The following is a 22,723-nucleotide window of genomic DNA, read 5'->3' as shown; positions in this document are numbered from 1 at the left end:
TGTAGATGGACCATAAGAAAATAACCATGAGACCAGGCGGTTTTGGAAGTACATACTTCAGTTTTAATGCTAATTTGTAAATGAAACCTTTCTGAGTGACCTGGAAGACACAGACTAAGGGTAGCATTGTGCTAAATTACTCGCTTAGGTTAGGTTGTATCTTAGGTCTTTTTTTTTTTACTGTAAATCCATAATAGCTCCTGCATATGTGCAATGAGTATTCAAAGTGACCTAAAGTAACACACACCCTGTTCAGATTTACCAGAAAGTTTTACGACAAATGCCTGACTTGCAGGCTCATAAGTTTGGAAGAAGAACAAGAATGGTTTACGTAAAGCAAAAGCTCCCTCCGTAGCTATCAGCAGAATCACAAACACGTGCCAAACAATGAAGTCACTTGACCATCTACACCCCAAAATCGAGAGCTGGCCAACAGGAGGCCTTAGCGCTCATGCTAATTGTTAGCTGACGCCTACCCAGGAGCTCCAGGGCTCGTTTTTTGAAGGGCGTCATGATGGGTCCCTCCTTCCTCCTCAGAAGAGGACTGCTCCTCCTCTCCGCAACCTTCTGCTTCAACCTTGAACGCATCTTCAGATTCGGCTCTGAGGCTGCAGAGTCAAAAAGCAGCCAGTTTAGCCCTTCAAGTACTTTTTATGCATTTTAATTGTTTTAAAGGTGCGCACTGAAAAAAAAAAAAAAAAAAAAGAAGTCTCTCAAATGTGCCTGAAAATATCAAAATCAGGCTTAGTGTCAGAAGAAACAGGACAGGGTTTTGACGTGTTGGTGGCACTGCCTTGATGTACGAAAGACAAAAGAAAGATCAAAAGTCACATTTCTTTAATTGAAGGAAGAAAGAAGCCATGAATTGGTAGTGGTAGTACTTTGATGCTACAAACATCACAGCGCAGTGGCCTCTTACAGGCTGTTCCGGGAGATTAAACGAGACAGGATTGGAACCAATTCCCCATCATCTGGAGCAAATTAGGTAGAGCAACGTGCAATGAAAAGGTCTCCGCTACCTGACCTGACCACAGCCCAGTACAGTAGCAGCTGTTAGACTAACACAAAAACGAGGCGGATATTTGGGGGAGGAATGACGGTGCCACGCTCACAATCCTGTTTAGCAAATGGCAAAGAGAAGGAAAAAAAAAAAAGTCTCAGCCACCTTCAAATACGATTGGTTTTATACAGTACGTGCATATTTATGAAATACTGAACACACACTGAATATGCGTCGTCGCCTAAAATGGAACCAGTTATGAAGAAAACCGGCTTATTTTCCTCTGTTTTGTGTTTGTGCGGGTAATATGGCGTGAGTAATAACTGGTGGCACAGTAAGGTAAGGCTTCTCTGGAGAACTGCATCATAAGACTGGGGAGCAGTAAGGGGGCTGAGTCACAGGAGACTCATTCTCACCCACACATACTGTAGTGCTCCTGAATACTCAACACCCACAGTACAGTCAGTAGAAAAAAGAGAGAGAGAGCCAATTTTGTCCTTTCTTCATGCTGTAGATGAATCCTATTTCTCCCCTGCAGTGTGACATCACTGCCTATACAGGATGCTAATTTCTTGGGGCTTGATTTGTGCTGAGGTCACTCGTTGCGAGCCTTGTAATGAATATAATCGGTAGGAACGTATCCGCGCTTATGCAACAGGACGACAACTCCTGCTGGAGAGAGTCACTTTTTGTTCCGAAGGACTAATGTAAGAGGATAGGAGAGGCATGCAGAGCAGGTTCCGCCAGGACTGAGCTGCCAGGCAGCCCCTTGTCATTAGCGGCGGTGGCAGCATCTGCCATCCAGCAGTAATGGGATGTAAATCCTGCCAGCAGAGCGGGCCCAGAGTGAGCCGCGGGGAGCCCGAGCTCGATCTGCCTCCCGCCCCGCGCGCCCACTCTTATTGCTTGCTATTTTTACCCCCACATCAGAAGCCGTCACCACGGGAACGGCAGCCCATCGCCACGGAGATGGAGGCTGGGTTGTCGGGGGTCACAGCGGGAGGCCCAGGATTGCAATGCGTGAGGAAGGAGAGAGAGAGAGAGAGAGAGAGAGGGCACACCATGGACGGGGGTCCTCGCTCAGCCACAGCGACAGGTTCGACACCTGCGCGATTTTACCCACTGCTGACACAGTGCCCGGAGCTAGCGGCCAAGCTAAACAGGAATACGTATAAGGCAGGAGTTTAACAGGCCCATAAATCAATCACATTATTGCATTTGAAAGTACCGCTGGAGGGTGCACGGAGTGCTGCATTTATTATGCTCTCAACTCAACACCCGAATTGCCCTTTTCTGAGCACCTTGGTTTGCTGCTAAAACGACCTCTGACTGGAGCCAGACTCTGGCAGGTGTGCGGACTCTTACAAGCATGGGGACAGTAGAATCAGACCTTACCATGGAGCCAAAAAACACCAAAACTGTTGCTCTGTTATTAGATCATCTCTTTTCTCCTTTCTGAGAGGGCCTGTTTTATGTTCTCGCTGCCACTGTCTGCACCGCATGTTTCATTCTCTCATTACTAATCCCATCTGCATCATTTTCATCAGGCAAAGAAAACAAACCTCTCCTCCCCGGGGGGGGGGACATGAACCCTATGATGCAACAGCTTTGTGGACTGTGTTACTCCACCTCTCCATCTCTGTAGGGTTTTTTTTTTTTTTTTCCCAGTTGTTGAAACACACATTATGTCCCTCCGCTTCCACAGAAGAACACTCAACCTGCACAGATGGGAATAGTCTGGTGCAAGGCCCTGGAAATATCTGCTGTTTAGGATGCACCGCATCAACTCCTCCACATCTCCACTGCACCTGCTCCACCCGTTTGGTAAGTGGGTCAAGACTGGAGCGGGTGTCGCTCCTCTTTTCTCTAAGCCAGGCCATTAGTGCCCACAACAGCACCACGTGCTGGTCCAGGTCTGCTCCTGTCCGGCACACAAAGGAGACAGGTGGCGAGTGGTAAACATGCTTTGGGCAGTTCATCTACGGCCCCCCTGTGAGAACTGCAGAAACACACGGCCCTGTTAGGAGACGAGTCCTCTTCATTCCCTTCGCTTTAGTGCCATTCTCCTCTCATCACAAAGAACTAAAAAGGAGCTAATAATAAAAGGAGCTAATAATAAAAGGAGCTAATAATAAAAGGAGCCTGTGTCCTGCAAGACATAAAGTGCATGAAGATTACCTCACTGGAAAGTATTAAACCCTCTCACAAAAACACATAAAAGTACATTGGAAAGACAAGAGCTTCTCTCCTTTTTGTTTCATAAGTGCTATTCTTTCCAAACACCAGTGGTGTCAATTCTTAATACTATGCTAATCTAACCATTTAGTACCTGCCAGCCACCTAGTTGTGTCAAAGTCCCAAGCTTAGAACAAGTGGTAGCTTTGTTTCATGATTTAGGGGATACATACCATTGTACCACGTATACAGCATTTCGTCTTGGGGTAGGACAATATAGTGCGTCTCTAGCAGACAACAATTATACGTCTCTGAAACAGCTCCCATTTTCTGAAATTTAATCCGTATGATCCATGGTACAGTGGGACACAGAACAGCACATATTTTGTTCAAATGCTGTCAAGGTTAAGGATTGTTTATTTATTTAACTATTTTTTGTTTATTTATTTGATTGTAGGCTGCATGCTGTGAAATCAGGTGCAAGAACTGCTCAGACTTTAAGTGTTACTAATGGTTCCCAGCTCTTTTCGGGAGGACTGTTGGATTCCCGGTGGACTTCTTGGAATTGCAGAACCTTGCCTGTAAAACTTCAGAATGCTGGCTAGCTTCAGCAGAGCAAGGCTAAAGTCTGAAACTGAAGATCGGAGTTACCGTTCAAATGCTAAGACAATAAACACCCTTCTTTCATGTGTCTGTGTAATGCTTATATAAACTGAGCAGGCTACATAATTATCTCAGATTAGTTTACACTCAGCAGACAAAGCTTGCACAACTTGGGACTATACTTCCATTGGCTGATCTCTAAATTGTGTATATATGACATGACAGCCCATGTGGTAAAGCAATTTAGCAGGTATAATTGTTTACCATAATAATTCAAAACGACATGAAGGGGAAGGAATGTAATGTCATTTCCGTGACCTCACGGCACAGCTATGAACTGTTCGCCTTGGCGAGAGCTTGGGACCTGCTGAACCGAGAGGGAGCAGTAAGTCACGTTAATACCGACTCCCCACGAGGGCCACTCCGGCAGTGGGTCAACAAACCTGAGCCGTTTTCTGTGAAAAGTCAGAGATTTTCGAAATAATGAAAGCCTTTTTCAAAGCTCAGGAGAAATTAAATACCTTTGTGCCTTCCATTTTCTGTGAGGCCGTTTTTGACTCTTAGGTGGTGTGAAGCCTTACGGGCTTTAAGCAAAAGAAGAGCGATCTTAATGCTATGACTGGAGGGGGAATTAATTACTAAAATAATGCTAATATGGACCTCTGTGTCAAGCCTCCTGGGTCACAGCAATTCTGGGAAAAGGGATTCAGTTAAAAAAAAAAAAATCCCTTCCACATTGCCTGGAGAGCGAGCATTTATATTGTCAGTTCAGTCGTATATCTAGGTATAAGCTCGTACTGTAAGCCCTAAAAAAACCACATGAGATTCGTGCTGGAAATGATAAGCACAAGATAAAGGTCACGTGAAATTTGATTACTTATTTTATAGTAGTTCCGGGAGAATTTATACTAATCTCCTAAAAAAATGTTTAACTACCTTGAAACCATTAAAAAACACTACTGTTTTGAAACCACAGTACAACCCAGGGGGAAAAACCTTAGGCTTTGTTATGTCAGATATGATTTCAATGTCAATGCAATGATTCAATATTTGGAAACATTTCTAATTTCACTACAATAACACAATTCCCTTCAGTAATATAGGATGGATACAACTAGCTAACGATTGTTTTCACTTAAGCGTAGCTTAAATTAAATTTCAAAATGTATTACTATTACTAATGTATTACTTTAATCTTTGACCAAAACGCAATGGGGGAGAATATGTTAGTAAATTGTTAGTAGTTTCATGGTATGTATCAATGTATTTTTACTTAGCTTTTAGAGTCACCTTTAGCATCGTTCAAAATCCACTTATTATCACACCCCAAGAATGACCTCCGTCAAACAGTATATACAACTACACAGGCCCATATGAACTCGGTCCCCAATGCTTATATTCTTTACAAGGTTTTTTTGTCGATTGTGATCCTACCTGTTTTCCTCAAGGGGAAATCGTCTCTGTTGTCATGTAGGGAGGGCAGGGGGAACTTGGAAGAGGGTAACACTCCTCCTAGAGGAGGTGAACTCTGCTCCAGGGAGGTGTGATGGGAGGTCCTGAATGGAGAGGAGACACAAACTGAACTGCCTAGCTGGACCCACAGTCATAAATCCAAAGAATGTGCCCTGGTGACCAGAGACAGAGCTGCCAAGGTAGTGTTGGGCTATTTAGCCTTAAACGTTACTGTGATTCTCCAGCATTCTTTTTTGCTGTTAGAAGTTTATGATTCTACCATCTTCCCTTGAACTTCCTGTGCCTTTCAGTAAGATGCACAACAGACGTCCCAACTCAGATCTAAATATACATGGTGTAATAAACTCCAGAATTATGAGCCTTACGATTTCCTCTGGGCTTAATGCCATTAATAAGACAATCAAAAAAATACTTGGGTATGAGCTGTTTATGCAGACATAAAGTGTTTGGATTTATTGTTTGTTTGTTGTTGTTTTTACTTACGTGAACCAGAGTTTTGAGTTTGGCGTCAGTGCATGGCATGACCCATTGGGTGCTGTGTCCTTTGTGGATTTACTCAGAAGGAACTCCTGGAGCTTCTGTTTCACCTCTGTGCTGGCCACTGCACCTGTCACACCACAGGACATGGCTCATACTGGGGTTCTGACATACTCTGTCACTCCTGCATGGACACTGATTTAGTAGGACATTTTTAGCAGGCGCATCGAAATTAGAAGCACCTTTGGAGGGACTTCACAGCGCTACGTTTAGCAAGAAGACATAAGCGCAGAAAACTCATCTAAGGCAGCCTAGAATCATACCAACGACACATGGCCACCTCTCTACAGTCCTCTGACTAACACTGGACCACACTCGCACAGAATGTGTCACCTTTGAACTTAGGTAAGACACATGAATAAACATCTCCCCCTTCTGGACAACGAAAAATAGAGCACTGGTAGAAAAGCACTGGCTGTTTGTTTTAAATGGAAGAAGAGTGTTAAAGTGTGAAGTCTTTCTGGAGTTTGATAGTATCTGCTAAGCATGTAAGCGTGGCTGGGTGTGGGACAGACGGGGCCGAGGTCTCACTCTCTCGCGCGCGCTCCTTGCTCCTGAGGAGGATGATCTGTTGCTGGCGCCGGTGCTGCTCCAGCTCCCTCTCCTGGTTCTGCTGCTCCAGCTTCCTCTCCTTCTCCAACTTCTCCTGCTGCTGTTTCATCGCCTGGAGCTCCTGCTGCAGCTGAGAGAGGCACCACACCGACACACATCACACACCGACATACCGAAGTCCGGCAGCTTTTGGCGGGAGTCGTCAGCCTTGCCGTCTATCTTACACAATTTTGCCATGTCGCAGCTTTTTTTTGGGGGGGGGGGGGGGGGCGGCTTTTTTTGCCCCATCGCGGAGAGATACATCGCAGGCCCGACGGTGCTCACCTTCAGGTGCTCCTGCAGCTGGGCCCGGTGCTGGCGGATCAGGCTCTCGTGCTGCTTCTGGAATTCGTCGATGAGCAGCTGTTTCTGCATCTGCTGCTGCTTCTGGATGAGCAGCAGTTCCTGCTGCAGCTGCCTTTCCCACATGCTCGGGTCCGAGCCCAGTGACAGCATCCTGCCGTCCGTCCGCAGGTCCAGTGGAGATGCCGGCTCCAGAACCAAGGGCACCTCAGGCTTCACGTCCACTGGGAGGGGGCAGTAGAGAGGGTAGAGAGGCAAAGAGCATTTTGTTAGTATGTGCTGATACTGAGTTAGTATGATACGGATACATTTCTGCCTCTCCAATGCAAGAAGCATCAACCCTGCAGGTTTACGGCCATCACATCAGCACCCCATCACGTGCACGAATGGGGAATCCTGCAGAAGCCACTGGGGAGCCACCTAAGTGCTAGCACCCGGATCAGTCCCAGCTCCCCGCTCCGCCCGGATCAGTTCCAGCTCCCCGCTCCGCCCGGATCAGTCCCAGCTCCCCGCTCCGCCCGGATCAGTCCCAGCTCCCCGCTCCGCCCGGATCAGTCCCAGCTCCCCGCTCCGCGTTGCATTCGCCGCTGGCACCCACAGGGTTCACGCTCCCCTGCAGCCCTGTCCGAGGCACGCTGCCAAGCTGTGTTTGTCATCTGGATGTGCTGTCTGTCGCCTGTGCTGTTACTCCCCAGCTACAATCCCTCTCCCGGGCCTCCTCAGCCGTGACGGCCTTCGGCATTATGGAAAAAAATTGCCGCCATGTTGTTCAACCAGCGTCTCATTACAAATAATAAGCTGGGTACAAAGCCACAGGGCATCCCTCAGGTGCCCAGTAGCTCTATAAATAGCCAGCAAGACGATGGCAATCAATAACAAGCCTAGAGGAGCGACTTAGAAAGCATGAGGCAAACAAACGTCCAAACAGACTGCCACTGCCCCCCCTCGGCAAATGGATAGGCAATCACAAAATGTTCACTTTTACAAAAAGAGATCTGGAAGCTAACAAAACACTCGTCTCAGCCTGGACTACAGAGTGTTCCAGACACTCTCGCACAGCACAGGACCCACAGTTGCACACTCCACTGGCCTTCTTCAATTGTTCATTACCTGTGAAGCAGCAACCCCTGAAATACAATTCCAGTGCTGGTGTTGCTTCATCATTTGAGGCAGTGCACAATAGATTCGTTCTGGTAATTGCACAACCTCTAAACAAACAGTAAATGCAGTTTAAAAATAAGCGTATGAACCCACATGTGAGCTTGGCTGCAAACATATTTGGTGTAAAGACATTAACTCGCTTTGAAGATCCTATTTTCCACACCCATCTACCTGTTCTTTTCAAATAGCACTTTCAGCATTATGACACATAATGACTGGGTTGTTTTTCAGAAATGAAAGTACATAACTGGTTCAGTAAAATGGCATAATGCAAAAAAATCTATAAGCAAAACAAAAAAAATTGATTAGCCCTCTCTGTAATGCTATCAGGTGATATAACGCAATGATGTAATGTGCAGAGTAGCAGGTCTGAATCCTTCGTACCTGTTCAATCTCAGTGTCATTAAAGAGACAAAATATTGACATGCCTTCGAATATGGGAATCAGAGAGAGATTTATCAGACATTTATCAAACATTGCATTGTTTGTTCAGTGTTTGTTCTTGTTTGTTCATTAAGAATATATAAGACACATAAAACAAACATAGATATATTGTATCAAATACAAATACTTGTATATAAATACTGTCACCACATATATCTGAGGTCCTATGTATAAATCAGACTCCTTCAGATGCTCCAGTAACCCCCTGTGAGTTGCCAGGGTGAGACTGTTCCACTGACGTAAATAGTGGCTAACCCATTAATGGCAAAGTATTTATGTACTTTGTTGTGCTCTGCAGAATGCCGCAGTCAAAAATGCCTGCATGCGGCATGGACAAGTATAAATAGCAACATGAAAAGCGAGTGGTACGACCTAGGGCTATAACAAACCTCACACCCCATCCACCACCCTAACCAGGCTGCCATGGCAACACTGGCGACATCATTCTGACTCCTCTTCCTGCAGATATTGAGCTGCACTGTGAGGTGTCTCCTCCCTGTGAGCGCCTGTGGATATTATGTCATCCTTTAGATAAGACTCGCACACGCGCACAGACCAACAACTGCCACCACCATATCACATATATTTGCACAATGCACATGTTCCTGTTGCATACACACACACACACACACACACACACACACACACAAACACACACATAGGCCAATGATGTCATCTCCAGTTGGGCCTGAAGCCTCCAAAGAAAAGATTTCCTATGTATTAGGCACTTAGCCTGCCTCACCTCCCACTCATGCTGCTCCCCGAGGTGTCAGACCGGGGGACTGGAGATCCTCGGAGCACGGGTTCCAGGAGCACGCAGGAGGCAGGGAAACGCAGGCCCACAGAGACAGGGACTCCCTTCGGACTGGGCCCTCCTGAATTTCCCCGATGAGGCCGCACGTCTGAGCCACGGCCGTCGGGCTTGCTGGCCCGGCGTGGCTAAAAATAGCCGTAGTAGAGTCACCTGCTGGCCTGCGCCGCGTGGCACTGCAATACCTCGTTCATACCAGCCCCGCCTTTCCCTCCCCACTGCCGTCATTCAAGTGCTGCACTGTGATTTAACCACCCAGCAGTGGTGTGAGAGCGCTAGCCTCCAGCACAGACCTGCCTGCCTCCACCGCTGCAGCTAGGTGAGGCCTTTTCATCTGCCAGTTCGGCACCACCTGCCCCACTGGTTCTAGTACCATACCCCACCTCTAGGCCAGGCCATGAGCTTACATAATGGCCACGCGCAATACTTTGGGTTTTGGCATGACGGCGGCTGTGCCTTCCCAGACGAGATCAAGACGATGAAGTCATGTTTTTGAAATAGAATTAGCCCGTGATGTCACTGCCAGCTCAACTGTTGGCATTACACAGAATCAGGCATGCAGGTGTAGGCTATTCTGAGATCACCAAACAGGTTTAACTGCGACGGGACACAATGGTAACTGTGGTGCAGGTCAGGGCTGTTAGTTCAGTTATAATCAAACATCTGATCAAGGTCACAAACCCAGGGAAATATCCGATCAAGTGATAATGACATTCAATAAATACATGTTAGAGGAGTTATAGCTCAGGGGATTAGAGCTCTATAATCAAATCCCACACAGGGCAGCAGGAATGCCGACTAAGAGTCAGATGGGCCTTGGCTCTCCTTTTCCGCCCTTCTTCTCACCACACCAGTCATGTTCTTCATCAAAGCCCTCATAATAATATTCCCCAGACCTCGACCGGCATGCAACTGATCTCTAGTTTTGCCTTGCTGAAATAAAGGAGGAAAAGTACATCGTAATCCTCCGACATTGGCATGTCCCCTACTACTGCGGTCTTATTTTGTGTTGTCTGATTTTGGCAGCCAGGGAAAGTGACACTACATCTTTATGTGGCAATGTGTGCCCAGCCTTGTGTTTTGGTCCCAGGCCACCAGGACAAGCATTCCATATGCAGTGCAGCTCAGATGAGCTGCTAATGTATCGTAAATTGCTGCTGAACTGGAAAGAGAACACAGAACAAGCAGCAAGTGGGCTAAATATAACCGTCTTTCTGAGCACACCCTTAATATAGATAATGTGTGGAAGACTATCGCACTTGCGGGGCCGCCTAGCTATTTTAACTCGGCCAAAAATAAGAGTCCCCGGCTGAATTTATGTAAGCCATTCCACAGCCTATTTTGACTCCCAACTCAATAACTGTGCAAGTATAAATGTAACCTTTTGATCACTATTTATTATTTAATAACTGATATTAATTTACTCCAGGCTGGTTTTTATTTTCTTACCTGTCTTTTATTGGCCTCTGTTTTAGATACTTGGTTGAATAGTGAGACTCACGGCTAAGGGAGGTCTTAGATTTATGCAAGAGAGTTCAGTTTTGTTTCGTTTTTTTGCACTAAGGATTGACAAGGACCATAAACCATGCCAAAACTACCTTTCCTAGGGGCTGTCAGGAAGGCTAGGGTGACTGATCTACTGGACTACATCTCCCATGGAGCAACTGGGCAGGGTTTCAACTGCAGACTGATCTGTTGCAATTTGCTGTTGAGTACTGTTGATCAAAGCCTCAGGTCTCTGGTGAATCCAGACGCACATTACTAAGCCTCCCACACACTGCTAAATGAAAGAATGCTAATTTGTTTTGTGAAGTTAACATATGCACCTCCCAGTTTTTCGCTTACATGAAAATATGACATTCAGCTGGGTCTCTACCCTAAGAAAATAAAGGCCAAAACAGAGGCTTGCTACATAATATTATAAAACATAACACTACTAATAATGTTTAGTATTACTAAAACATTATGACAAAGATATTTATACATGATACATGGTGAAGGTATATTTTGAATCCATTCTAGCATGAAAAATCAATTATATGAACCTACAGAACATTGCAACAGGTGTATAAGGACACTTTAACTCCAAAAAATGGCTATTACAACATCTCTTCTTCAGCTAGGCTGCAAGTGGAAAGGCTCAGGCTATCAGTACTATTCTAAAATTCATACATCCCCAGACTGCAGTAAACCGGGAGGCTGGCTCTGTGTTTGATAGCAGGCACAGAGTAGCGCGCCCCTGCATGCGTGTGAGGCAGATGCATTCATTAAAGCCAGTAATACTCGCTGCTGCAGGCTTGTCTAAAGCAAGAAACGGCACTTCATTTTTAAGAGCAGCTCATCCTCTCAGCCGAAACACGGCTCGGGCGCACCGGCTGCCTCCTAAACAGAATACAGATTATGCATGCACCAGCAGCCCTCTACCAGCTGGTCTGGGGTCAGACCTTTATGCAAGGCACAAAGCAAAAACAGCCCGGACAAGCTGGTCCTGAGTCTGCAGTTAAAGGTGGGGCAAAGGCACAGTGGATGGAAGGTGTCTGACTTGGGCTGTGCTGTTTTTTGCCTTTGCTGAGTTTTACTGCAGGACACCGTAGATGCAAGTGAAAATGATCTGCTACATCAGTTACGCAGCTGTGGATAACAGCAGGCACTGTACGGACATCATTATGAACTATGGCCTGTGTGTCCACGCGTGCGCGCGGCCCCACGCCATCAAAGCCACCATCCAGTTCTGTATTCCTAATGGAGCGCCTTGGGGTGTGGTGGTGGGGGATATAGGGCTGCTCCATCACCTAAACGGCCCCGGGGTACTTCAAGATGAAAACAAAATCTGTGGTCTGGGCGGGAGGGACAGACAAAAAGTAATGTCTCCGATCAGAATCATGTCATAAGCCGCTTGTTAAACAGGCCGCTGTTCTGGCATCAGTGAAGACGCCGTACCTGCTTTGTTTTTTCGGGAGACTCTTCTCCAACATGAAGTTCCAGTTTAGGCACAAGTGTAATAAAGCTCATTAGTGATTACCCTCGGGCTATAATAGGAGAGCTGCGTTTTATTTTCTTTGATGCATTTCTTTGATGCAGCTCCGCGTCTTCAACACTGTTTCCATTAGAATATTAATTAGAGTGTTTTTACACTCTGTTCAAATGTGTGACAGTCACATAAGTTGAGTGGGAGATGGTTCACACTAAATGAGTGGCAGGTTTTGCAACGAGGTTTTATGTTTTCGATCCAACACAGTGCGCCTTTATTAACTGCAAAATAATAAAATTCTAATACAAAAAGGTGATCATTTATGTTCAGAAAGGCTTTCCCCCCCTGCCCTGACCGCAACCTACTTGTGGGACCACTGAGTTTCTATTTTACTTTAACGTATGCTAAACTGGTTGTTTCAGTTTGACTTGACAGCATAATTGCTACCAACCATGTTGGGTGGTTCGAGGGCTAAATGCATAAAAAGAGAAGCTCAGTACATGTTTTGAGAGAATAAAAGAACAGACAGTGGAAACCTGTGACTTGTGTTATTTCTTCCAAAGAAAAGTCTCAAAAAACAAAGAAGCTTACACATGAAAGACCTTTTCAGGCAGCACCCTTTTCATAAGCAACAGACTCGCAACCAAGCAACAAACACACTCAAGAAAATGACAAAAGCCCCTATTAATATTTGTTCCAGTGCATGGTTATATTAGGCGCGTGCTGAGATAGAATGATAACGGAACGCGGTGGCGCCTAATCTTAGCACCCTAATGCCATAAGCTGAAAATAACAAAGCTAAGAATAGCTGACCCACAGAGCAAGCACCAGGGCCGCCTGTATGAAATGGGTGATGTTTAACCACATTCTGCCGCATGGCGCTATATGTGCCTGTTTAAAACTTATCTTGGCTGACGCGAAATAAATAGGCTACCATCAAGATTAGCCTGTCCATGGGCTACTCCGTGGGCCAGCACTCGTTGCAAAGTTCTGCACTACTGCCCTGGGTCCTCGGCCTCTTGACCAGTTGCTCCAGTAGCTGAGGCTAATTGGAAATAAGAGATTTTTCTTCTTCTCCTGATTTCCTCCTGAGACTACAGGTGTAAAGAGACATTTGCACAGTGGGAAATTACAAGATTTATCTTGCCTGCCTTAGCATAACCGTTTTCCGTGTTGTGTAACATAAGAAAGAAGGAAATGCTGTAGGGTTTGTTTGTTTTTAGAAACCACAGCAGAGATGTTGCAATACTGCAATAATCTAGCACCAGGAGCCTTAAAAAAAACCAAGTAAAATGAACCATACTTAAATAATAATGCCCTTCACAGCAGTCAGCAGGAGAACAATGGTTTGCATGCCATGTATTGTACATAAAATGGGAAAATCATAGATGAGGCGAACCTCTCTGTATCACAGGGACTGAAAGGACTCAGTCAGTTTTGAAGTTATACACACTACTCCCCCGCTACCCCCCCCCCCACCATCCCTGCAGTCCTTCGAAAAACCATAAGAACCAACAACAGTAAAGTACAAAAATGAATCAGTGCAAAAAGTTTAGAAGACATATGGCCAGTTCCCCACAACCCTGTCAGCATGACACTATAGTAAACAGGTTGCTAAAAAAACAGACCGACTCTTTGTCTTTGACACGGCACGTATCATAAGTAACAATCTTTTCATGTTGACATTGTGTTTCTGTCAGCCAGTATCCTGCTGCCAAGACAGGAGCTAGAGTAGCACATCCTGTCCACGCCACTATCTTTATTCTGTTCTTAATGCAACGTTTACTTTACCAGTGCAAGCCATTAGAATGCAGCACAAGTACAAGACAACATGGCAGACCTCAGTGATCCTTCCTTCTGGAAGAGTTATATCTAAAACAAGTGTCTACTTCCAGAGCAGGGCAGAGACGGAGTCGGGGGTAAACCTCACACGGCCAGCACCCTGCCCTCCCCGCCCGAGCACAGCGCCCATGCAAATCACCTGACAGAAGCAAATACCTCTTAATGCAGCAACTAGTCAGACTCTCCTGTTGCTGCTGACACAAATTTAAAGAGCTTATCCTACAGTACAAGAAGTGGAGCGTGTGTGTGTTTAAGAGAGAGAGAGAGAGAGAGAGAGAGAGAGAGAGAGAGAGAGAGAGAGAGAGAGAGAGAGAGAGAGAGAGCACACGGGAGAGAGAGTCACCTGAGTTGTTGACGTTGTGCATGTCGCCGTCGTGGAGGACCAGAGGCAGCCGGTGTTTGCCGAAGCCGTCTGCAGAGAAACAGGAGTCGCCCTCGTAAATAGTCTGTAGCATACTCCAGTCAACAGCACATCGCCTGTCTGTCTGGCTCTTCCTGTCACACTGTCAGCCGGCCCCCTCCCGCTCGTTCGCTCTCTCTCGGGAGACCACACGCACTCGCTCCTGCCTCCTCACTAGTGACACTATGAGGAAAAGACAACTCCTCCCTCACTAACCCCAACAGTTCCTCCCTTCGCCCGCTGTCTTCTTCACTCCTCGTCACTTCTCCACTCGTCAGGGCGTTGGAGAATCGGCAGGGGTCTACACCTCCTACTGCTGAAGCCCCCTAAAAAGCTAATAGGCTTTCTACCGTTGGGCTCTCGTCACAAAAACCGCCTCTTTTTTTCTTGCTTCACTCTCTGTCTGTCAAACGGCGGTGGCGTCGACCTCCCGTGCCTCCCCGTGTTTTTTTTCACTGCAAGATGGCTGAGCACGACTCTCCTCTCTCGCCTGGGGATCTCTGCGGCGAGCTGCTGAGATGGCGGGGTTGTGATTCTCATTTCTCTCTCCTTCTCTCACCTTCTCTCTCCTTCTCTCTCTCTCTCTCTCTCTCGCTCTCTCTCACCGTGTCAGAGCAGCTCACTGTGGAAAGGAGGAGGTTCATTTGCATGTGAATCAACAGTAGCGTGGCCCACAGGTGACAAAAATAGAACAATGGCTGGCCCTGGCTATAAATAGGTCAGGCGAGGCGCGGGGATTGGAGCAGCATTGATGCGTTTAAAAATACCACACCAAACACAGCTGTGGCCCTCCTTCTCTGCCAGAAGGCACATCTCTCTCTCTCTCTCTCTCTCTCTCTCTCTCTTCCCCTTTCTCTCTCTTTCCCTCCCTCTCTCTCACACACTCTCTCTCTCTCTTTCCCTCCCTCTCACTCATATTCACTCTCCCTCTTTTCATTCCATCTTGTCTGTTCTCTCCCCTCTGGCCTCCATAAAAAAGACACACTACCCACTTTCTGGAAATATAAATATCATCTGTCTGCATTTTGCCTGACATTTTGCTCCTCTGTGCAGTTGTGCTAAGACTTTCTCATGGATTATGTGCACAACTCAGACCAAATACAGCAGAAAATGAATATGTATCATTCCAAAGGAAATTAGATATTTCAATGCCAAATTTGAGCCACTGCTTTGCATGAGAAAAAAAATACTGAGCATGCATATTCTTACAAGCTTTAAAAAATAAATATACAAATGAAATAAATATGCCAATAATACATATAGAAAATGCCATGAAGGTATACTGAAAGTACAACTGAACCTCCAAAAAGAACACCAAAAGTTCTGCAGCACTGCATTCATAGAACTGCACGGTGTGAAAAAAAATACAAGTCTGGACTTGCTGTTTGAATGTGCCTGTTAAGCCACAGTGTAAAGCACTAAGTGTATTGAGGCCAGTATGGTTCTTCAGATAGGATTCCCTGTCTGGCCATGTGTGGTTAAGATGAATTAACAATGGTAGTGGTGTTGGGGGGGTGGGGGGTACCATCTGCGTGCGGGTCAAACTTATTTAAAACTCAGACTTAAGTCCGCAGGTGAGAAAGCACTGCTCTACTTCTGTGAACATGGTAAACAACCCCCACGTTCCTTCTCTGGAGGAGGAAACAGTTTACAAGTACCAACTCATGAGCTGATTACAAAAAGTAGTTTTCTACTTGTCATGCACAGCAATGCATTCACTAGTTATTAGCTTTTATTTATGAGCGAGTCTTTTATTTTTTGGAGGGGGCGGGGTCAGACAAAATACTGATTTATCTTAATACAATGGACATAAGGAATAGCAACTCCATACCTCAGAAATAAGCTTTCCTATCCTTTTTGTTATAGCAAAATCGGAATGCATGTTGCTAATCGCGTAATTAGACAGGAATACGCAGGGGACGAACTTGGATTTCAGAGATGTGGGTTTAGCGTTTTTGGAAGCTATTTTAACCTGCTCCCTGTCAGACCGAGGAAAACTTGTTTTGCTATGTTGTTTCAGCTGGATGAAAACTTTACCCCTGCTAACTCTTCTTATCCACAGCAAAACAAATGTTTTGATGCGTATGTTTTATGCAGACTTTCTGCTGTAAAACGGGTTTGATATCCTATGTTATTATATTCTATTCGGTTATTAAACGCCGACATTCATTCTGATGATACGTTCACCTTTCTGTCGATGGTTAACATGGCCTGCCATACATATGTTAAGGCAGCATGCCCTTCATAACACAACGTATGTACGTTTTTTAAGTTAAATCTGTGTAACATAACAAACATAACATATTGACTTATTTTGCAATTACGCTCAATTTACATGCTGTCATGTTCATAATCGTACGTGCCCCACTTATGAAACTGCTCTGTCCAAAGAACACACGAAACCCCGTTTGCCAGGGTTCTGCGTGAAAGTGGTTAATGATTATTCAGTATGAGAAGTAACACGCTAGCACTCATGTCCCCGGCACCTGTTAGCGTGTTGGACATCGGCAGTGTCGCTGCGGGCGGATTCAAGATCACGATCCGAGCAGCTCTCTCCCGTCAAATGCCCGAAGCCACCATGTGTCCAGCCATCCCAGAGCTCCCAAAGAGCCGCCTTCTCTCCGGCTCCGTTATTTCAGAGGAGGAAATGAGTTTGTACGTGTCGTGTAAGAGTGTTTTACCTGTCGTTAGAGTTATTTTCTGGCGTTGAACTTGCTGTATTCAAGGGACGGGTTAAATGTAGTTTGGTTGTTTATTTGATGGTTGTTCTAGGAAGCCTTTTGGGAAAACAAAAATGCGCTTCAGCTATTTAAAAATAAGTGCCGTGGAGTAGAAATTCGCAGGTTTATCAAAAATAACCATCAATAAACGTTTTTGATTAAGCTAAATAATACAAGCAAAAAATGCTTGGGGATATTTATAAAAATAAAAATAAAAATGCCATTTTGGCTTTAAAACAAATGAATGCACCAATTATTTAAAAAAAAAAAAAAAAAAAAATTAGCTGTGTAAGAGTTTGCTGACAAGTAGGATTAGGGATCTGTGTAATCAAGCAAATAATTTAACCAGCAAACAGGGATAAGAGCAAACCATCAAATGAATCACTACTAAATCTGTAGACATTCACGCTTTCGGGATGTGCAGTGTTCCTGTCTACAGTTCTCAGCCGGTGATGTGGCCAGTTCTGTTCTAAATAGGTCGTAGCATTTGGCGTAAAGTGTCCTAAATACAGTAAATAACCATTAGCTCGCTGGCCTACAGCTATAATTCCTAAAATAGACCTCTCATTATCTGAGCATTAGCAAAGATTAACCTACACTTTTGTATTTACTTCCGAAATCTGCTTATTTTGCAGAGGGATTGGAAATTGTGTGTGTGTGTGTGTGTGTGTGAGAGAGAGAGAGAGTGTGTGTGAGAGAGAGAGAGTGTGTGTGTGTGTGTGTGTGTGTGAGAGAGAGAGAGAGAGTGTGTGTGTGTGTGCGTGTGCGTGTGTGTGTTTGCGTACGTGCATGTGTCTTTAATAGCGAGCAGCCTTGATGGGCAGTAAAGTGGTGGCGGGGCCTATTATAGCCTGCCTGCGTCAGAGCTGGCCTTTGTTCACTCTAGTCCTATTAAACCATTTAAGTGTGAGCGTCAGTGTGCTAGCTGGAGCTGCACTTGTTGGCCTGGCCCAGACAGGCTGCTGTCACCTCCCTCACGTCAACTGTTCATCACACTTAGCCCCCAGAGCACTTTTCTTTCCAAATTTAAATAAAAGACGACTGTAAGATTCTAGAGAGGGAAAGTGTGTGTGTGTGTGTGTGTGTGTGTGTGTGTGTGTGTGAGAGAGAGAGAGAAAGAGAGAGAATGATGGAAAGGTCACCCACTACAGGTCGTTGTCTCACCACAGACCATGTACATGCCCTCTGCTGTGAAGTGTTTTGTTTACCTGAGTCTGAATGAGAAGAGCTCAGAGCAGTGAAATCATGTTTAGTGCCCTGAAATGACATCTCACCTCATTCTAAAGGTGTGCTTCACCATTAAAATGTGCCTGTTAGAAATCAATGCTGTTATTCCCAGACATCCAGAAGTACATGTTAACATAGCAAGAGATGGCTACTGCTGGTCTGATGGTCATAGCTGAACACACACACATTCACGCACACACACACACACACACACACACACACACACACACACACACACACACACACACACGCGCGCGCTTACAATTCTTTTCCTCTCAATGCATTAGAGACATTTTTTCTAAGGAAACCAAATACCAAACATATTTACTCTAAAAGCTCAGCACTTTTTCCTTTTGTTTTCAGGAAAGGTCTCATCCCAAGTATGAGCCCATATAAAGGCACCGTTACATTAGTCATCATGGGGTGAGCAAATATTGCTCTTTGCTAATTAGATCAGAATGGAGAGTGTTCTTGTTCCATCCACAGTGAATGACCAATCTGTGTGGGAGAGAATGTGTTAGCATCAGGCCCTGCTCAATTGGTTTTTGTTTTTCGCATTAACGAGACTCTCTTTCCATCTCTTCATCTCTCCATCTCTCTCTCTCTCTCTCTCTCTCTCTCTCTCTCTCTCTCTCTCTCTCTCTCTCTCTGTCTCTGTCTCTGTTCATCTCCCTATTTCTCTTTAATTTTATCCACGGTTAATCTTAGATAGATTAATTGAAATAAGAATATTGGATGACTTTGGCACCTAATTCAAATTACAGGGCCTCTTTGTCTGCCAGTCTTTGCCTGTGTGTGTGAATACCACTAATTGCCCAGTTATCCATGTACATAAGTAAATGTGTGTCTCATCCCCATAGAGTTTCATCATGTGCATTAAGGGAAATTGTGGCAGATGTGCAGTTGACTGCACAGTGTTGGTAGCAGGGGAGCCCAGTGCAGTATGGGTACTTGGAAACAGGTGTATCCCAGCTTTCCCCTGAGCATCAGTTTACCCACATATGCATCACATTACATGCACACACACTCACAAACACACACACATCCACTCACACTCGCACGCAGACGCACACACATATTCCACACACCCAATTCACACAAACAGAAATCCTCACACATGAATTTTATTTTTCATATCAATGTTAACGTTACCAATTTCTTTTTAATGTTACAAAAATAACGTTAAATATGTGTCAATGTCTTTTCATTTTAGCATTAGCGCAGTTTGCAAATCAGACTCACGGTTTGTGCATTGTTGATGTGGATTTGCCTCTAAAGACTATGTTTCACACAGACACTGGCAGCTCGTCAGCCACGAGGTAAGACACCTGCAGTGGCTCTTCCTCTCCCCACTCCCAACAGCTTGGACCAAGCTTCCCAAACTAGCTCTCTGTCTCCCAGGCCCTCCCCGGCAACCACGCTGAGAGCAGGCAGCAAAAAAGAGCAAAAAGCACCAAGCCTGTCCCTTCAGCCAGCTTCACTCTTAAAGACCCAGCCAGCCTCGTAAAAACACAAAAGGCAGCCGGACTGCACGCTGCATGTCCAAAACCCAATTAGCGCACCCATCTGGCCGCATTACGGGAGCGGCTTTCCGCTCTAATGATTTAGCCACAGTGGCTTTATTAGGTTACTCTGTCTGGCCTCTGCTGGCATTTCCTGCAAGATGTTCGAGGTGAGTTGGAGAGCACTTTACAGGCTGGATCAAATAATGCGCAGAGAAGCACTTTCTCAGACGTCACGCTAATGTCCGCTTAGTGCATTTCCAAACATGTTTGGAAAGCTCTGATAAGTGTGGTGTTATGACAGAAAAACCTCTCGACACATCCACGGATAAGAGATGCAACAAATGCTTATGTCGGCGCCTCGCTGCGTAGCTGTCGCCCAGCGGTGTACAGGGTTCGGCTTCTTGACAGTCGCAGTTGTGTTTTTAAAGTGAAGCCGAAGATGTGCATATGAGCATTATCCTCCTCCTTAGCCTGTCAATCAAATATTTAGCCATGAGCCATTAACGTGTTAATCATATGCTGGGAGACATTAACATTAGGGGTTTGGTTTGCCTGCGGCATCGTCCGACTATGACAGGCCTCTGCTTTCAGTCTAATCCAGTACTTGTTCTGACTTCTCTGAACCGTCCCTTTGTGGTCTGCATGTATAAGAGCTCTATTGCAGGTGTGCATAGTGCCATATCGATAAGGCTCCATAAATAGCAGCAAGGTGGTGTGTGTCACTGGGTAGAGAGGGGCAGCTCACGGAAACCTCCAGGATCAATCTACCCATCACTGCCAAGAAGGCCGTGCTCTAACGCATCCGGGTTCTGTCTGTTTCTGCCAGGTTCGGCAGTGTTCTGAGGTCAGTCTTGCAGAGTCTCCACAGAGTCCTGCTGGAGCCCCTGATCTGATGGTTTTGCTGACATGGTGCACATAGCCAGCCAAACAAACTTATCAGTACAATTACAGACAAGGATCTTTAGGGAATTTAACTAAGAATCATTACTGAAGGATTTCTCCATTATATTGCACAGATCGAAACATATATAGACAAAATCAAATCAATCAGTCATTAGGAAATGTATTGCAAATAGGAGTCAATGAATAGTCTAGAAACTATTTTGGCCAAAGTTCATTTTCGCAGCTGAGTACACCAGGATATAAATATGAGCTGTGGAGAAAAGTAAAGATTCATGTATTTAAAGGACTTAAGGCCATTGCCCTCCTGTGACCCCATCTTAAGATGCAGTGCTGATTAAATGGGATCTCATTCAATAATTCTGTGTTGTGCACAATCCCTGACTTAATCCACGGTTTTATCACAGGATAATCTCAACAGCTCTATACTGCAGCCCCCTGCCATACTCTTACCTCGTGATAATATCTGTCGAGCTTCAGGGTAATTCACTGAAATACTGTACTGTTTGAAAAGTATGAGCTAATATCTTTTTATTCCTGACCTCATCATAATTTGATATGTTATTATTTTGGAATGTTACCTTGGCAGAAAAGCTATCTGTTTTTTATTAATATACCCTAATAATTTGATTAGTATCAAACGTAACATAATATTTGATTAAATCCTTATTAATAAAATGACTGTGCTCTAGCAAAAACAATCTTATTGCTTTAGCAAATGCAAGCACAAGACTGGACTAATTTTAGTAGTGCCAGGTGCTATCCAAGGACAATGTTCATCCTGCATTCTGTACACTAGGGTCAAAGCAGGATCAGCTTAGTCACTCTTACTATGGCTCTACTTAATAGTCGACTAAAAGAATCTGATCTTTAATCAGCAGTTAAGAGCAATTAAAAAATCTCTATGCATCAGACAGCATCCACCGAACCTGCAGGCCAGCACTTCAAATACTTACTTCACCTCACATTTGACTAAAAACCTGGGTCAGAACAACAACACCAACAAAAAAAAAAAAGACCTGGTTTCCTTGACCTGGTCACTTCCTTCTTTGCCATTGTGGCCTTCCTGAACCATGATGAATAATACCTTCTAGTGAGTTATATAACAGGGGTAACGCCACCAGTGGACCCAGTATTCCTGTCACAGACTAAGAAGATGAGGGAAGTGAATTCTCTAAGGAAAAGGATTCTTGCGTTATTATTTGCTTGGCTGAGACAAATGTGTTCTCAGAAAAGAAAAAAAATAACAAACAGTGATACTAAAAAAAAATATCCAGGAATTCCAAACCATATCCTCAGAGGTCTCTATCCTGATCTTAACCCTGATCACCAGCACACATGCGCGCGCGCACACACACACACACGCACGCACGCACGCACGCGCGTACATACGTCTCTAACAGACATATACTTTCCCACCCACACATCCATATAATTCACATATTCTCCACTTCCTTACACCAGCTCACAGGGAAAACCCTCTCGGATACTCCATCTCCTCCCACCTTCCTCCGGCGTGCCTCTGCTTCTGCTAAGAGTCTCTCTTCTGCCCTGTCCTGGGAGTTATTGTCCGTTGGCTCTCACTGCTACAGCAGCTCCCAGCCGGCCACGGGTCAGAGGTCAGACCGCTGGGCTGGGGGAAAGTGGCCTGCCCTTTGGCCCCCCACCGTGGCGTCATGCCGCATGTCCCCAGTGTGCACTCCTGTGTCCTTTGTGCCATTTGGCCAGCCCCAGCAAACAGCCGGCAGCAGCAGACGAACGCTACCGCACTAACATCTAGCGACTCGGCAGCGAAATCTAGAGAAAAGGCTTATTCACAGCACAGCAGATCTGTTATGAAGATGGGGGGGTTGAAGATGGAGGTGACATTTTTCTGCCTGTTAAAGGAGCTTGGGGATATCAGCCTCGTCGTACACTTCATGTGTTTAAAGTAACATCAAAAAGAGCTTTGTGCGATAACTCATATGACATGGGAGAATTCAAACTAGAACTAGAAACAAACTGGGTTTGCAACTCCATGGTGTATTGTCAGTTTTCGCAGTTCTCAAATGGCACTCTAC

The 22,723-nt window shown here is 45.3% G+C and overlaps 1 protein-coding gene across 3 annotated transcripts in view; it reads right to left on the bottom strand.

Annotated features, from left to right (window-relative positions):
• Nucleotides 1-22,723, bottom strand: part of hdac9b (histone deacetylase 9b) — a 32,886-nt gene that overhangs the window by 6,471 nt on the left and 3,692 nt on the right. For 2 of the 3 annotated variants that reach the window (XM_081696059.1, XM_035530649.2), the window contains exons 3-8: nucleotides 14,255-14,323; nucleotides 6,665-6,906; nucleotides 6,320-6,470; nucleotides 5,735-5,858; nucleotides 5,213-5,334; nucleotides 477-608 (exon numbers count right to left, since the gene is read on the bottom strand). In XM_081696059.1, coding sequence (XP_081552185.1) covers nucleotides 477-608; nucleotides 5,213-5,334; nucleotides 5,735-5,858; nucleotides 6,320-6,470; nucleotides 6,665-6,906; nucleotides 14,255-14,323 — 840 coding nt within the window. Of the gene's footprint in view, nucleotides 1-476; nucleotides 609-5,212; nucleotides 5,335-5,734; nucleotides 5,859-6,319; nucleotides 6,471-6,664; nucleotides 6,907-14,254; nucleotides 14,324-14,527; nucleotides 14,904-22,723 lie in introns of those variants that run through there. The other variant, XM_035530651.2, reaches the window with a different exon arrangement.

Source organism: Electrophorus electricus, chromosome 14 (assembly GCF_041902795.1).
Source record: "Electrophorus electricus isolate QZ-2024a chromosome 14, ASM4190279v1, whole genome shotgun sequence".
Taxonomy (NCBI): domain Eukaryota; kingdom Metazoa; phylum Chordata; class Actinopteri; order Gymnotiformes; family Gymnotidae; genus Electrophorus; species Electrophorus electricus.
Note: the sequence above shows the minus strand (reverse complement) of the source record. Positions and strands in the feature narration are given on the sequence as shown.